Source organism: Entelurus aequoreus, linkage group LG03 (genome assembly GCF_033978785.1).
Source record: "Entelurus aequoreus isolate RoL-2023_Sb linkage group LG03, RoL_Eaeq_v1.1, whole genome shotgun sequence".
Classification (NCBI taxonomy): Eukaryota; Metazoa; Chordata; class Actinopteri; order Syngnathiformes; family Syngnathidae; genus Entelurus; species Entelurus aequoreus.
This window is the reverse complement of record NC_084733.1, coordinates 38,229,138-38,248,333: the sequence shown is the minus strand read 5'-3', so window position 1 is coordinate 38,248,333 and position 19,196 is coordinate 38,229,138. Positions and strand designations below refer to the sequence as shown.

The following is a 19,196-nucleotide window of genomic DNA, read 5'->3' as shown; positions in this document are numbered from 1 at the left end:
CGTGTACATGTATCAGGAATTGTAGTAAACCGTTTCTAAAATACAGTTTGTCAAGCTTTCTATGCATGAACAGTGCTCTTGAATATGAGGCTGCTCATTGTTGCTCACGTGAATAGTATGCTGTTTTCCATTCATGCCAGACTATTGGGGATTAGTCAACTGTCCAAAACTTAGGGGAGCTTCGATGAGACTTGCCGAGTCTCGGCGTGGCTGCATGGTCTGGCTGCTCGCGACCCCTAGGTTGGGAAATTTCACGGACCGTGGTATGGCAAATTTTGATATCGGTGGCCGCTATCCGGAGTCAAAAAACTGTTTTGGGATGCAAAATGAGTGGCCGCTGGCCACATTAAGCAGGTGGTTGCTATAGACAAAGTATATAACACTACTTTTTTCTGCAGGGGAAATTTTTGTGGCCGCTTTTGGCAAGTGACATAGACAAATGGCCTCTAACATGGGTTTGACTGTATATATATATTTATATATACATATACATATATCTATATATACACTGTACATACATGTATATATATATATATATATATATATATATATATATATATATATATATATATATATATATATATATATATATATATATATATATATATATATATATATACAAAAAATATATATATATATATAAATTAAAAACAATGTAGATATACTGTATGTATAATAATACATAAGGTAGAGTGCAGACCTCCACCAAGGTGAGAGTTAAAAACAACAGTTTAAAAAGATTTATTTACTGTTTTTATCTCTCCTGCTTGCTTCTTTGTCTTTTCTTGTCTTAACTTTCTTGTTGCCTTTTACACTGCCCTCCAAATGTAAACATTGGAACTAATTAACTGGCCTCAATGAAATTGACAAGATCTTGGGTTTGGGGGAACCTGCTTGTCTTGACGGAGCGGTTGTTGCTGGACACACGACGGAATCTTGGGGGAAGAAGGAGTGCCGCGTGCCTGGCACCCCTTACAGTCGAGGACGTGAAGATATCCACTTATTAGGAATTATGACAACAGGACATCTGCTGATTGGAGTAAGCGTTGCTCTGGTTTATCGACAAATTGGACGTTGCTGGCTGTCTTCAAAGTACCCCAAAGCTGCCACAAATGATTGGAGGATGCGGGAAGAACTGTGGACACTCTTGTGATTTGGATAACATCGGGCTGTCTGCCTCGCAGGATGAATTTGAGGACCAGTCAGACAATTTAGAGTGAAAAGCAAATTTTATTTTCACTCGCATACAAAACATTTTAACTTGGATTGTTTCCCTGGCTTCGAGACTCTCTCGAAGGACAGTGCGGCGAAGACACAACAAAGTCCCTTCTTGTCTCTCATGGACACACACCTGTTGTTTTTGACTTTGGACTGACTGGCAAGAACACCAAGGCCGCGGAACAGACACACGTGGCAGGCTTACACACACACATGCATCCACAAAAAATATACGCCACACACACATACCCCACCCCCCATCCAACGTCCTTGACGCGAATCCCTTAGGGGTGATGGACGGATGGGCAGTGCCTGAAGAGCCGCAGCCTGCCACCGTAGCCCCCACTCTCTCCCCTCTGTTGCAAGTCTCGAGATGTATGTTGTAATATTTATATGTGCTTTGCTATGGAGGTTTTTTCCCACTCTAGACTGGGCTCCTACATTTTTCCCATCTTTTACTGGGCGCCTTGTGGTGACCCCTCAGGGTTCCTGTTCTGTAACCCTGTACACTGTTTGTTTGTCTAATCTTGAACGGGTTTGTGCTGAAAATCGAATTTCCCCTCGGGGATTAATAAAGTACTATCTAATCTAATCTAATGCTATGATTTTTTTTTTTTTAAACAGGGAAAGGTTGCAAGGTTTTGTGATGTTTTCTGAAGACAGAAAACAATGTTTGCAAATGTGGCTAATGGGAGTCACCATGTAGCCTTCAAAGCACTCCGTAGTTTGAGATACACACTGCAAGGATATATATATATATTTATATATATATTTATACAACAGACACGTTCATAACAATATGTAATATGTCCAATATTTAACATATTTTGGTAATTTTAAGCAAACAAAACTTATTTCCTCAACCGCAACTTATTTCCTCAGCGCATTTATTTCCGTTCCCATAAAAATGCACTTCCGACTTCGGGCAACAAACTCGTGTGTGTTCTAAACATTGCAGACTTTGTAATAGATGACGAAGATGGCTATTTTTGGACAAATGAGGATTCACAAGCTTATCTTTTTGAACCTGACTATACAAAGGATGAACTGCTTTTGATTTTAAAGTTCTGTTGTTAGTTTTTAAATGTCTTAATGGCCTTGCACCTTCTTATCTGACCTGCTTTCACCCTATCAACCCCTGCAGATCTTGAGGTCCTCTGGCACTGGCCTTTTAGCTTTACCAAATACCAGAACAAAGGCCCACGGTGAGGCAGCATTTAGCCACAATGGCCCCCACCTGTGGAAAAGCCTGCCAAAGAGCCTCAGGACTGCAGAGAGCATTAAAAAAAAAAGGCTAAAGTCACACCTTTTTAATCAGGCTTTTAAATAATTGTATTATTATATTGTATTGTTTTCTATCTTAATCATTAATATTTATACTATTATTCCTTCAATGTTATTTTTTAAATTAACTTATTGGTGTAATATTTATATTATTCACATTTAAATTCTTACATATATTTTATCATATGGGGCGGCACGGTGGAAACGGTGTTAGTGCGTGTACCTCACAATAAGAAGGTCTTGGGTTCGATCCCCAGGCTTGGGTTCTTTCTGTGTAGAGTTTGCATGTTCTCCCCGTGACTGCGTGGGTTCCCTCCGGGTACTCCGGTTTTCTACCGCCTCAAAAGACATGCACCTGGAGATAGGTTGATTGGCAACACTAAATTGGCCTTAGTGTGTGAATGTGAGAGTCAATGTTGTATGTCTATCTGTTTTGGCCCTGCAATGAGGTGGCGACTTGTCCAGGGTGTACGCTGTACTCTGCCTTTTTAAAATGGCATTAATTTTAGTTATTCTCCAGTGTGGACGCCTCAAATCCTCAGTGCCGTGTGTGAATGTATGTGTATATGTTTTCTTCTCTTCTTCTATTGTTATTTTTTTTGTACAGCACTTTGTATTTGCCACGTGCCTGTGTAGGAAAAGTGCTTATAAATAAAGTTTGATGTGATTTGATTTGATAGAAGCTTAGCAAGCGCAAAAAGAAGGAGAAACATTAGAGCAAACAGAAGCCGAGTGAGTCATAATCGGCGTGACTTGATGGTAAATGTGGAGCTTGGAGCCAAGCTATGTCGACAAAAATGGAGTGCTTACCCAAAATGAGCTGGAAAGAACGCCCCCAGGCAGCCGGACAAAACGGACAAATGTCCATCGAGTGAGTCACTATAATATTAATCGTGATACCTGCAGCACATCATGCTTGTTAGTAAAATTACATAAGTTGTTGAGCTAGTTGGGTACAAACAAAACATGAAATGTGGGCTAATACTTTACAGACACTGTAGTATGATTGTTGATGTTTTTCAGTCAGTAGCATGCTGTCACAAGGCCATGTGTTACAACGCCACAAAAACAGTTCCTCAGTGTTTGCTCAGACAATAACAATGTTGCTACAACTTGGTTATTATACAGATTATGGCATGAAGTAAATTAAGTATTGTTTTGGATGCAATTTTAGAGCGATTTAGAAGAAGAATAGATTGCTCCCATTAGCTGCATTGCTTGCCACCTAGAAGAAGCCGATTATTACTCGATTATTAGAATGCAAAAAACAAAAACACAAAAAACGTGGACTTGCCCCTTAATAAAGATTGTGAAAGATAGGCAAAAAAAAGTGCAGTTCCCCTTTAACATCCATGAATACAGTGGAACCTTGATTTCCGAACCCCTCTATATGTGAACTTTTCGATTTACACATTTTTAGATAAAGCCAAATATGCCTGTGTGTGCGAACCATGTCTCTGTGTACGAATGCTTCATTCAGGTGCCTGCAGGCAAGAAAGTAGGAAGAAACAATATTGGGAAGGAGGAACCTTCCACTTCACTTTCTGCCAGGAGACGTCACGTCTCAACACTCTTTTCTGTGTTTTTTCGCCTTTTGACAAGTTTTGTCCATATTGCTAACTCAATAAGAGTCCCAAAATCTCAACAGACCAGCGTGGACATAAGGAGGGAACCACAGAGGAGTTTAAAAAAAAAAAGGACTATTTGCGTGGAGTACATTCATGGCACTCACAAGCATGACCACAGCACAGTAAGTAACCACATCAAGTTTTGATTGTGATGAAACCGGTCTTTTCTGGGAAAATATGCCAGAACCAAATAATATTGCAGCGGAGGAAAACACACTCTCTTCTCTTGTTCTGGAGCGGCCTCTCATCCAAAGCACAAACACACAGACACGTACGGCTCCGCTCTCCCCCAACCCCCACCCTATTCCTTTTCTCTCCCTCTGTCTGCTCCTTTCTCGTCAGTTCTCTGACGTTGTTAATGTGTGTGCATTTGACTTTTTCATACATTTATCATTGTAGCAATATGGTTGTTGGAGTAAAGAATTTTTGTGAATTTGTTTGTGAGGGGGCACCATTGTGACTCCTCTGTGTGTGTTTTTGCAGAGCAGAGCATACAGCAGTTAGTTGTTGTTTCAACTTTTTTTTTATAACAGAGAAAGTTGATCCATCCATGTTTAAAGTTAAAGTACCACTGATAGTCACACACACACTCGGTGTGGTGAAATTACCTTCTGCATTTGACCCATCCCCTTGTTCCACCCCCTGGGAGGTGAGGGGAGCAGTGAGCAGCAGCGGTGGCTGTGCCCGGGAATCAATTTCAATTCCAACCCTTGATGCTGAGTGCCAAGCAGGGAGGTAATGGGTCCCAATTTTATAGTCTTTGGTATGACTCGGACGGGGTTTGAACTCACGACCTACCGATCTCAGGGCAGACACTCTAACCACAAGGCCACTGAGCAGGTTTGTTTGATATACATTACTGTATAGCACTTTATATTGTGTTCAAAGTGTAAAAACATTCACTAAAATATGGACTTTGGTCAAGACTGGGACCCATTATTCATATGTAGATGTCTATTTTGTTCTGTGTTGGTTATCAGTAATAACTGGCAGTAGAAGTAATTGTATTGACCAACAAGCTAAGCACGGTTAAACCATTATTTTTTTGTGTACGTTTTAGTAGCAGGTGTGGATACATTTGGGGGAGGTGTTTCTGTGTGAGTGACCAGGTGTAAAAAACGCAATGCACAGAACTAATAATAATAATTACTGTGATGACATGGTCATTGAGAGTGTGGTGGTTCACTCGGCTGACTTCTGTGCAGTCATCGTGAGCTATACAGAATGGTAAATGTCCTGTGAAAGACTTCCTTTCGTTTAAAGTCAAGCCTGTAACCTAGAACAGAATAAACGGTAGAATGTCGACAGATGGATGGATGCAATGACATACGTATAATTTGGCAACTTCTCTAGTGTCACGGAAAACAGTTTCACACTTGATTTTTGATAGATTCCAAGCCTTTTGTTGAAACATGTTGACTTATGCGACAATCCAGACTTTCAGAGGACAGTTACTCATGTGGGATTTAGACAGTTGGGAATTCAGTCTCGTTATTTTTGGAAAGTTTTGATTAAACCCAGCTGCGAACTCACAGGCATCTGTTGCAAGAGCCAACCTCAACAAATCTAAGGGGTTTCTTGAGGGAAATGCACTAAAAGAGCAACATTCCAGGAATATTTTTGAGCGATATGACGTCTTTTCATGTTGTGCTAACATAATTTGTGGGGTAATGATATCACACGGCTCAATTTCCTAATTCTCCTCTAACTCTTTTCCATGCACCAAATGGTGACATACCACAGGAGAGGAATGTATTTGGACTTTTTTTTGAGTGTTTGCAACATTTACCACACCTTTACAGGATAAAAAACACCATTGTGAAGTATGAGGATTCAACTTCCTTAATTCATCACGACTAACACTTTTTATTGTGTGCAAAAGGCAAGAACCTACCTAATTGACTAAGAAGGAGAAACCATTTTGGGTATGTTTCTATTGTGGTTGTCTGACTGGACAGGAAGACTAACGCAGCCTAGTTCACAGACACGTGCAGAAGGCCTGGTAGACCCATCAGCATCTCATTACATGCTAGCAGAGTTTACAGTAAGATGTAAGTCTTGACGTCTCAAGTCTCCTGTCAGCCCTAAAAGCCTAATACGACCTGAATTACTTACTACAAGAACACCCTGTAAATTCATTAGCTTTTAAAACAATCTGAAGCACATTGAGAGCATACATTTATTTGTGCTTACGTGACATGAAAATAAATCAACCTGAAAGGAAACTAGTTTAGTCTGCAACATACAAAGCAGGGGTCCCCAAACCTTTTGACTGATAAGCTACATCTACCAGAATCCTCTGCACAGAGGTGGGGGGCATAGAATGTTGTAAGCACAAAGTGTACTGTTTTCGTAAAATGACAGAAATAGTTTTTTTGGACATTTTCTGAATATGTCATCAAAATCTATCCTAAACTGTTTTAGTTATGTTGCTGACAAACACACAAACAAGCCTTGGCAAAAACATAAACCTCTTTGGCCGAGGTAAGAAAATCTGCATTCTGCAAAGCAAAGCGTCCCACTTTCGTCTCAAGCATTTTTAAGCCAACACAAATCCAGCGGGTTACGTCGCACCGCACGGAGATAATCACCAAAGCAAAACTGTACACTGCGGGAAAATATGAGTAAACTGACAAACTACTGAATAAATCCTCAATCCATCATCTATTTTCTACCTCTTGTCTCTCCCGATGTTGCGGGGTGGGGGGGCTGGGGCCTATCTGCACTCGGGCGGAAGACAGTGTACACCTTAGAGTCGCTACTTCATAAACAGTCAAACAAAAAATATATTTGAAGCCAGAAAAGCTAAACATCAGTTTATGAGGTATTTACATTATGAAGGGTTATATTGTTAGTAAACTTTTTGAGAAACAGCATTTTGGAAACAAATATGAAAGATGTCCACTGTGGAGGACACTGATTCTCAGAAAGTAAAAGTTGAAAGACATTAAACTGAAGAATATTGTTTTACACTGGATCTTTACACTGTCACTTTAAAGACACTCAACTGAAATAAAAAAAAAATATTTTCTTGAAACAGTGGATGTTCCTGCACAATTCTTTGCACTTCAACAATACATGTTTGTAGTAATAAATATGATTAGAAAATGTCAGCTTATTATTTGTGTTCAATTACAGTAAGTGTGTTATCTTAAACATTCCTGCTACTTCATTTTACACACTATAACATTTAAAAAAAATGTTTTGGACATATACCACAATAATATCGTACTGCGGCCTTAATACCGTGATAATATCGTCCCGTGAGATTTTGATACAATTGCATCCCAACATATATGCATACATATATATATATATATATATATATATATATATATATATATATATATATATATATATATATATATATATATATATATATATATATATATATATATATATATATATATATATATGTATACACGTATTTGCATACATATAAATATATATATACACATATATGCATACATATATATATATATATATATAAATATATATATATATATATATATATATATATATATATATATATATATAGACATATATATATATACACGTATATGCATACACATATATATATACATACATATATATATATATATATATATATATATATATATATATATATATATATATATATATATACTGTATATATATATATATATATATATATATGTATATATATATATATATATATATATATATACTGTATATATGTATATATATATATATATATATATATATATATATATATATATATATATATGTATATATGTATATATATATATATATATATATATATATATATATATATATATATATATATATATATATATATATATATATATATATATACATATATATATAAACATGCATATATAGATACAAACATACATGTCAGGGTTTCCCCTAAACTGCCAAGACACCTGTGGCGGTGAAGGCGTGGTCACCATGACATCATTGAGTAATTTGCATAATTTGCTATGATGATATGATTTTCTTTAAAAAGGCTAAAAAAATGTATACATACATTCAAAGCTAATCTGTTATTATGAATTAGTAGTAATATATATGTTTCTGTCGTATCGCCACATTTTCAATTGTTGCTGCTTTTTGTACAATTTACTTTGTCGAGATTTTTTTGAGTGTTAACAGACTTTTTTTTATTAAAAACAACTGGCAAAAAATCTAGCATCTTCTTGTGGTGTTATTATAAAATGTACTTGTGTTTTGAGACTCTACTTCTGTCCCTTCCAAAGTCCTGACTTAAAAGCTGAAGAAACAAGTCCATGTCAGAAAACTAACACATTTAGCTGAACTGCACCAATTTTGTCAAGAGGAGTGGTCAAAAATTCAACCAGAAGCTTGCCAGAAGCTTGTGGATGGCTACCAAAAGCGCCTTATCGCAGTGAAGCTTGCCAAGGGACATGTAACCAAATATTAACATTGCTGTATGTATACTTTTGACCCAGCAGATTTGGTCACATTTTCAGTAGACCCATAATAAATTCATAAAAGAACCAAACTTCATGAATGTTTTTTTTGACCAACAAGTATGTGCTCCAATCACTCTACACAAAAAAATAAGAGTTGGAGAAATTATTAGAAACTCAAGAGAGCCATGACATTATGTCCTTCACAAGTGTAAGTTCGATTCGGTATCGATTCTTGATTCAAAATCCATTGAGTGCTAGTTCTTTAATTAACTACCTTACTCCATAACATAGATAAACAGCTCTGATAAAGATCTATATTACTTACAAGAAAACTGGGTTTGTTTAATAGACTCTATCCAAACATTTAATAAAGTCAAATACACATAAGGCAACAAGTGTTATGATCCGCTGCCCGGTCGTAGTCTGTTTAAGTTTTTAGAGTCACTTGTGTTTTCTGTTAGTTTTGGACTCCTTTAGTTCCTGTTTATGCACCTCTGAGTTTGTTACCATGGCTACTTATTAGTTTCACCTGCCTCTTGTGTTGAGGACGCGCACCTGTTTGTAATCACTGACATTATTTAAGCCTGCCTTTGCCAGTCAGTCGGTCTGGCTTCTTTATTTGCGTCACGCTACTGTTACGTTAGTTTTGCTTGTCTCCAAGCCCCAGCTAGTGATCCCTAGTCTGTGCTAAGTAGTAGCCTTAGCTTCAGGTGCGATCGGCACCTTATTCCGTCGGTTTGTTTTCTGTTTTGTAACTGTTTTGTGTTAATTTACTATTAAATCATGTCCTTACCTGCAAGTCCTGTCCGGATTCGGCTATTTGCATCCAGGAAGAACAAACCCATGCGACCCGGTCGTAACAACAAGAGAAGTATCCCACACTTCTCTATTCTAAAGTAGATCTGTATAGCAGATATGGGCATCTACAAACCCCGTTTCCATATGAGTTGGGAAATTGTGTTAGATGTAAATATAAACGGAGTACAATGATTTGCAAATCATTTTCAACCCATATTCAGTTGAATATGCTACAAAGACAACATATTTGATGTTCAAACTGATAAAAAATTATTTTTTTTTGCAAATAATCATTAACTTTAGAATTTGATGCCAGCAACACATGACAAAGAAGTTGGGAAAGGTGGCAATAAATACTGATAAAGTTGAGGAATGCTCATCAAACACTTATTTGGAACATCCCACAGGTGAACAGGCAAATTGGGAACAGGTGGGTGCCATGATTGGGTCTAAAAGTAGATTCCATGAAATGCTCAGTCATTCACAAACAAGGATGGGGCGAGGGTCACCACTTTGTCAACAAATGCGTGAGCAAATTGTTGAACAGTTTAATAAAAACCTTTCTCAACCAGCTATTGCAAGGAATTTAGGGATTTCACTATCTACGGTCCGTAATATCATCAAAGGGTTCAGAGAATCTGGAGAAATCACTGCACGTAAGCAGCTAAGCCCGTGACCTTCGATCCCTCAGGCTGTACTGCATCAACAAGCGACATCAGTGTGTAAAGGATATCACCACATGGGCTCAGGAACACTTCAGAAACCCACTGTCAGTAACTACAGTTGGTCGCTACATCTGTAAGTGCAAGTTAAAACTCTCCTATGCAAGGCGAAAACCGTTTATCAACAACACCCAGAAACGCAGTCGGCTTCGCTGAGCCTGAGCTCATCTAAGATGGACTGATACAAAGTGGAAAAGTGTTCTGTGGTCTGACGAGTCCACATTTCAAATTGTTTTTGGAAACTGTGGACGTCGTGTCCTCCGGACCAAAGAGGAAAAGAACCATCCGGATTGTTATAGGGGGTGTATTAGTGCCCAAGACATGGGTAACTTACACATCTGTGAAGGCGCCATTAATGCTGAAAGGTACATACAGGTTTTGGAGCAATATATGTTGCCATCCAAGCAACGTTACCATGGACGCCCCTGCTTATTTCAGCAAGACAATGCCAAGCCACGTGTTACATCAACGTGGCTTCATAGTAAAAGAGTGCGGTGCGGATACTAGACTGGCCTGCCTGTAGTCCAGACCTGTCTCCCGTTGAAAATGTGTGGCGCATTATGAAGCCTAAAATACCACAACGGAGACCCCCGGACTGTTGAACAACTTAAGCTGTACATCAAGCAAGAATGGGAAATAATGCCACCTGAGAAGCTTAAAAAATGTGTCTCCTCAGTTCCCAAACGTTTACTGAGTGTTGTTAAAAGGAAAGGCCATGTAACACAGTGGTGAACATGCCCTTTCCCAACTACTTTGGCATGTGTTGCAGCCATGAAATTCTAAGTTAATTATTATTTGCAAAAAAAAAAAAAAGTTTATGAGTTTGAACATCAAATATCTTGTCTTTGTAGTGCATTCAATTGAATATGGATTGAAAAGGATTTTCAAATCATTGTATTCCGTTTATATTTATCCAACACAATTTCCCAACTAATATGGAAACGGGGTTTGTACATCAACAATTTGCCTGAGCATCTGGACAGGACAAATAAAAAATAAAAATATTTTTATTTATTTTATTTTTTAACAGCTATATGTATTTATATAAATACATAAATAAAAACATTTTTTTAACTTGGGACGTCCGCCGTAGTTTGGGGATCCCTGGTAAAAGGGATGCAATAAAAATCATATTCTTTTATACTAATTTTGTAATGAGTGCATATTACTTCCACTGTGGTCATTAGAAAGAAAATGAACTCAATTCTGGGCATGTTTTATGTATTGGCAAAGTTAGGAGCAGGACGTAAAATGATGTCTATGGAAAGAATGGAGCGAATTATTGCAAGAATGATTTTCATGGAAAGGTCATCATCCTTACATTTACAGTTTTACAACAGGGGACATCTGTTACACTGCAGTAACAATGGAGCCTTTTAGATGCATCATGAAATGTTAATTGAGATATAACCATCCAATGACCCGTCGAGGCTGGAAAAAACATTCAAATGGTAATTTAAAGCATTTGCTTTGAATTAGCACAACGTAACGACCAATGAGCTAATTTACATGTATAACTCTGCTTAGTTTCTAAGTGGTTCACGGCCCAATGGGTGTTATTTCACGAGACCATATAACACAATGGTGCCAGACCATTTTTTTAAAAAGTTTGACCATTGTATGGGTAAAAGAGAAAGCCAAAACTTAGTTATATGACACAATCGCTGATTAGAAGACTACACCTTGAAAAATACAGAGCTTTAAACTGTTGTTGATTAAAATTGTTTTTTTCCCAGAATATTATCAAGTTCCTGTCTTATGACTAGTTGATGTAGTTTGATGTTTTCAGTGTACAGTTAGCAAAGCAAAAAAAAAACATGACGTGTGAGAAAACTAGATTCCCAAGGGGACATGTAATGGCGAAAGACACATGTAATGGCAGTATCAGAGTTGACGAGAAAGTAGCAACTAAAACAGCGAAGTTAACAACAATATACTGTAAAGAGCTGTAGGAAAACCGAATGTAACTAAGTCTCGGAGTGGCGTGGCTCGGTTGGTAGAGCGGCCGTGCCAGCAACTTGAGGGTTTCAAGTTCGATCCCTGCTTCCGCCATCCAAGTCACTGCCGATTTGTCCTTGGGGAAGACACTTTACCCACCTGCTCCCACTGCCACCCACACTGGTTTAAATGTAGCTTCAAGATGTAGATAATGGGTTTCATTATGTAAAGCGCTTTGATTCGCTGGAGAAAAGCGCTTTATAAATATAATTCACTTCACTTCACTTCTTTGTACAGTCTGTGATCAGGAGTAATGTTGCCTCGGATCATAAAATCCAACATAATGCCAAAAGGATATAGATCATGCAGGTTATTTGCAGTGCACTCACACTATAATACAACTCATTTGAAAATAAATAAATAAATACATACAATACAAATAATAACTAAAAAAGCACTCTGAGAGCGCAGACCTCTGCCAGGCAATATCTTCCATAATCATAAAAAAAAAAAAAATCCAATCACTTGTCTTCTATATTATTCCTGACATTTCCTGAAAGTTTAAAAAAATCCGCCCAAATATTTTTAAACTACGTTTCTTAACTAATACAACGGCCAGACAAACAAACAAACCCCAGTGAATCAAATAATAAATACACTGCTATGTCTGTACATGTTTGTTTTCTTCGTGTGTCGCTTCTAAACAAGCTGCAAGAGTGTTCACTCCATGTTAGCACCTGGGTGTGTTTGTAATGCACAGAGTGAACCCTTTTGTCAGTCATCTACTCTGTTTGTCTTTGTGGGTGGAGGCATGGCCGGTAGCATACAGACACAGTCAAGTTCAGCCTCGTAGTAACCTGACGTAGTAGAAATGATGCGGCTCACCACCAAAATCTCATCACTTCTTCCTTATCCCAGTTCTGACATTTCCTTTAAAAAATTGCATAATCCACCCATAACCTTTTGAGTAATGAGGCCAACTAACAAACTAACTTAACACAAAGAAATACAGGTATGTCACCTCTTGTGGAGGTAATAATGTATTCTAGGTTACCGACTTTGAAAGAAAACTGTGTCCCTAATTGTGGTACAGTATGTGTACACTTGAACAACGCATATCCCAATTCTTTTCTTTTCCAATTTCCTTTTTGCCACAAATACATAATTTATTTTAAAGCAGAAAATATCCCATTCACCATAAAATATGTGATAATAAAGCATTGACAGCATACTTACAATTACTTGTAACATGATGTCAATCCAAGATGGCGGTGCCGTCTGTGTGTTGCTGTACAAGAAATAGCTTCTATGCCTAATATTATTCAAAATCTGGCCTCAATGGATGCAGTGAGGTGAACACAAGTTAATCTTTGATCAGAAATCGTACTGGAATGACAAAAGGCAAGCAGTGTAGATTATGTGGACGCGGCTTTGAAAAACGGCTTCCCCAACAGCCAGCCAGGATGACCCAACAGCCTGGGGTGTAGCGGAGCCGTGTACCGCCGTTTAAATGGAGATGAAAGCCCCACAACAGATGGAAGCAGTTGTACCGCTAGCTGGACAGCCATGACTCCAATCCCATTTGTTTTATCGTTTATCTTTCAGTATAATTAATTAGTGGCGAGTCTGGGACTGGTGAGTACTTATTGCAAATGTGCAATCGGAGAACATCAAAGTCAAGTCAGCAGGAATATTTGGATTGGGGGGAGCAAGCTATGTGTTAAAAATAGATATTTATTGGGTGTCTCAATTACTGTTTTTCGCTATTTGCTGGTGACAGTCATCTACTGCTGACCATGTGTATCCATTTCATCAAACTTAAAGTTTAGTCTGAATGTTTTTCCTGAGTAATACGGTATAGCTAACTGAGCCCCTTTGGTTAGATGATGCAGTTCATTCATTCAGTTCAATGCATACATCAGATGTGTAATTTGCAATTGACGACAAAGCTTGAATAAACTGACTCCATATGCACTGGACTTTGTGTGACAACTAAGGGTCATAAAGACGATGTGGTAAAAAGTTCAATAGAAACTTCCTCACTTCTGGGAAGACTTTATATTTAGGATGTATGGCCAACCCCTGACTGATGTTGAGGCTATTACCCATCGTGGTCTAAAACAAAATTAAAGCAAATGAAGCGTTAGAGGCACTCCTTAGTAGATTGTAGTTAGTAATTAGTTATAAGTGTTGACTTTCGAGTCAATATCAAGGTTTGTTGGTTGGTCTATTACCACCTGCTACTTTTTTTTCCAATAAAGGGATTCATCAACAAAATAAAAGCTAGAAATATGAGAACCTTATTTGAAACCAGGTACTGCACATTTTAAGGAGCATTTGCCAAAACTAACTTTGTGTAAAATTTGTTCACAGGGTCACTATTATGGTTGGAACACAAAAGACTATTCTCAATGCATAGTGTTTTGGAGAATGACAGGAGTGACCTGAGTACACTAATTTGATTATGGAGCAGCTGGATCATTTACATGGACTTTAATGTCCATCATGTGCGTCTCATGTGGAGTAGGTATATTTATGTAGGTGGACCAACACTGCAGCGTATATTTCTTCTGATGAAGACCAGAACAGGATCATTTCAGTAAAAGCAGTATTATATGTGTTGTACACAAAATTAATAGAAGAGATTCGTATTAAATTATTGACTTTTCTCAAGTATTTGGCACAGCCAGAATGAACAAAACCAAATTCCAACAGCTTTATCAAACAGCCATGACCACGGTCTGAGATTTAGTGGTTGGAGAGCACTGCCTTAGGTCATCAAATGGAAGTTGTTGCAGTGGAGGATATTATGAAGCATTAAATAAGACAAACGATGAGTGAAGCCAGGTGAAACCAACTAAGATGTTTGTCCTGTATTAGATCTACCATTCTAAAAGACAAAAATGCAACATGATCGCTCCACGACATCCTTTACAATGTTCTTATTGTCCATTTGCAGAATGATTGATTTGCCGAACTTTATCTGTCTGGACCAGATTGAAATGTGTGTTTATTTTCCTAAAAGGCTCCTCTTTCAGACACACTGTTAGCAATTACCCTTCAGCTGGCCTTTTTACCACATTGGGCAGAGATACACAAAAATAAGATGGGGGAATTGCGGTTAAGGCAGACAGCAGCGTAGCCTTAGTGTGATGAGTTTCTGGTTCATAAGAATCTACTGCCCGGTGGCTACGACTGAGCTAGTTATGACACGGGCTCAGGTTTATCATCATCCACTTATGACAAAATCATGCAGGAAAAGCCAAATAAATGCTGCCGCCGACGAGGAAGCGTGTCTCAATGCTTGAATGGCTTAACTCTCAGTAACCTCGGCATTCCTGTTGCATTCAAGGTAAGGTTAAGATTACACTGACTGGCCCACAAGAAGTCAGGATTTGCTTGTTCTGCTATTTTCATCACCGTCAATATGTCGTATGTTGCATGTTTTCCATTCAGATTATAATGTAAACCCCTAGAGAGGATGTAATGATGCTCTAATTTCAGGACACAAAGACACATGGAAGGAATCTGTCACAATGAGGAAAACAGACTTTTGCCTAACTAAATCATTATATATATACACATATATAAGTATATATATATATATATATATATATATATATATATATATATATATATATATATATATATATATATATATATATATATATATATATATATATATATATATATATATATATATATATATATTCATATATACATATATATATATATATATATATATATTCACTAAGAGTAACGTTGTGAATATCTTAAGTAAGTAACATTGTAAATATCTTTAAGCATTTTTATTGTCTGTTTTAAAAAAAATGCCACTTATTGTAGTACTTGTGTTCAGTGTTTGGCAGTTCAGAGTGGAAATGTGGAGGTCTTGTCCAAGTCATTTGTAAATGTTTAGATACTGGAATATTTGGTCGTGTTTTCTGCTTCACTTTCCAGAAAGTATCATAGAGCTTAAATTAACCAGCAATAAATAATAATGGGTCTAATATACTGTATATTGCTGTAATAGCTGATATGACTGCTTGGGTAGACCTGCAAGAGAAAACTCAGATTTTCATGTACTGTAACCTTATTGAGGGGCTGCCCACATTCCAAGGGAGGTAAATCACCTGGCTGTGCTCACAGTATCTAATCCATCACAAACTATCTGTGTCCTCCAGCAAAGAAAAACTGACCGTCAGCTTTACAAGACACAACATCTGCTAAACATTTGTTTAATCCATAAACTACTTTGTTAGTCAGATCCATTTGTCTCATTCTCACAATTTAACTGCAGTGAGCAGTCACAAAGCAGTGCTGGGAACCTGAAGTGATGATGTTTTCATTAAGTGTAATTGCTTTTGCATGGAAGAAGAAATATGTTTAAAAATGTTTACTCCACATTAAAACGTTGTACCTGGCACTGCTCGGGTTCAAACACAGAACTTTTTGTTGGCTCTTGTAATGATGTTGAAAAGCTCTGTCCTGTCCTAACGTTTTACAAACTTTTCTAGCCAACACTTTTCTCTTTCCAAGATAAAAATTGTACACCAGGAAGGATATCACAGGAGACATGATCCTTTCAAGAGATTTATTACAGTGTGACCATTTCTATTTAGGTTTTGAGCAGCTAAATAATGGGGCAGACAAAGAAATGTGGCATAAAGTATATGCTATAAGAAAGCAGCAGTGTGCTTGTATATATATCTTGGACTCAAAATGCATCCATAAAAATATATTGTTCTGTCTATGTTCAAAGAAACTCATTTTGTGCATACTATTCTTGAACTTTGGCAAAAAAATGTGAACTCTCTAGCAGAGGTAATTAATCACGGAGGTTGCTGTGCATTAATTTCGATGAATTAGGATTATATTTTATAAATTTTTACTCTATATCATTAGTTACACATTGCATGACCACAAAGACGGGGGGGGGGGGGGGGGGAGAGAGAGTAACACTACTTGGACAAACTGCCCGAAATGCGTTGCCAGAGATGTTTCAGGGTTGTTTTTTTGTCATATTGCCCTGCAGATTAGTTATTTACGTTAAGAATTGTATTCAGATTAATAATGATGATGGATTATTTTGAATCAACACATTAATTTGAAAAGCTCTATTAAAAAGAAGTTGCACACTCAAAGTTGCACTCTCAGAAAGGTATTACAGGAAAAGTATTTGACGGGTAACCCAACAAAGCAAAGGACACATCTTCAAAAGTGCAGATGCTATTTTCTATCGTATCTTAGAACACAAATTTAGAGTAAAACGTTGAGTACCTTTTTTACTGAACAGAATAGCTCGTCCTCCAGAACCATTCAAGGTCGGTTGGTGGTTTCCCTCCTTGAACAGTAGCATTGCTAATGAACTGGAATCACTTGTGGTGGCAGGCTTCCTTCTGTGGGTGCTACCTGTGAGCTGAGTTGCAGCATCCTCTGCCTTTTGTTTCTCCTTCTTTAAAATCTTAACCAGGATACCTGTAGGTACTGAGTTATGGACCAAACTTATCTTCTGTTTGAGCGGACCAAAACAAATAACTCAGCCATTACGCTTGAGATGACAAAACATGCCGCAAAGGAATGCCAACGCTTGAAAGCTAGACTGATTAATAAGTGCACTTAAAGACAGAATTTTCATAGTTAGCCAAAAATGACAACAAAAGAAAAGGGCAGTATGCACATAAATTTCCTCACGGCAGCACAATAGTGGGCTTTTAATAATGGCAGATTGCTGACATGTGCTCCCTGTCAGACATTACAGACTTGGGGAGATGTCATGGTTTGGGATAAATCAGTGGAGAGAAGAGGAGCCAGCAAGACTGTGGAGGCCTTGCCAAGATTCCACAAAATCTTCTTTAATGATGAGATTGTATGCGTTTGTCTACTTAAGTTGATATGCTTGTGGGGACTGAGCGCACTTGCATGAATATGACAAAAATCATTGGCTGGCTATCACAGAAGGATGAAACACAAGATCCGCCACTGTGATACTGTTCAGTTTAGCTGCTATGATTTTTCACTTTTCCATATGCTGTGCCTCCATGCATTAGGACTATAATTGCTTCCTTTCACTTCAGATACAGGTTTGACTGTTTTGTGCACGCAGGTCGTTTGCATGTCTTTAAAATATTGATGAAAATGCCAGTGTGTATATTTTTTGAATAACAAATTGACAACAGGTACACTTGACAAGAGAGTACTGACTTGAGTAATGGAATATATTTTTTTTTTACTATCATAACTGTACTGACAGATTGTACATACTAAAATATTATTATTTAGAGCGGGGCTATTCAACTACATAATGAAGAGGGCCGCAGTTTCAAGAGCTCAAGGGCTCAGGGGCCGTACATTGAAATGTGAACGCTACCGCAGGTTTTATTTCTTTGAGACTGTATTTACTTAAAAGCAAAGTAAACACATCTTTTCACACTGCACTGTCAATAAAATAAAAACTGTTGAGGAATAATATTCCTTCTTTTTAATGATTTTCTTTCCTTGGTTTTATTTCTTTACACTTCTTTCTTCATTTAGGTTTGTAAGACTGTAAATACAAACATTAAAAAAATATAACGTCTATTGTGTATTTTACATAAAAAAATGTCCATTGTGTATTTTACATAAATAAAATAGAAGGTTTAGTGTTAATATATTGACACAATAAACTACAACTGTTTACACATATAGAAATTACACAACATTCACGCACCAAACACTGGATTGATCATTACTCCCAGACATAGAAAAACACGACCACGAATACAAAAGACATCATGAAGTCAGCAATTTCAATATAAAACAAACTAAATATCTTTATGCACAAAATATATCTACTTACAAATGTTTTGTAATGAAGTCTACACGCAGGGATTTCTAACATTGTTGCTGTTTGTCTGGATCAATGTGTCTGTCGCTTAAAAAGTCAACCAAAAAACAATGACTCGAGCACTTGCTCGGGGTAGAACATTCATACTTTGTTGTCCAGTCGTTGTTAAAAGTCAGATTTTAGAAATGTATTTGGAATTTTTTGAGACATTGAGACACATGCTCGCTGTTGCCCCCTGCGGGGTGGTGGGAGTACTGCATACATGATCAACCCCAGTTTCATCAAGCCTATTTGGGTGATATTTGGCGGGCCAAATACAAAGCTTTGGCGGGCCAGATGCGGCCCA

At 37.5% G+C, this 19,196-nt stretch overlaps 1 protein-coding gene across 1 annotated transcript in view; it reads right to left on the bottom strand.

Annotated features, from left to right (window-relative positions):
* kif6 (kinesin family member 6) overlaps nt 1–19,196 on the bottom strand; it is a 114,248-nt gene that overhangs the window by 37,413 nt on the left and 57,639 nt on the right. The window contains exon 13 of the mRNA XM_062041775.1: nt 17,305–17,502. Coding sequence (XP_061897759.1) covers nt 17,305–17,502 — 198 coding nt within the window. The remainder of the gene's footprint in view (nt 1–17,304; nt 17,503–19,196) is intronic.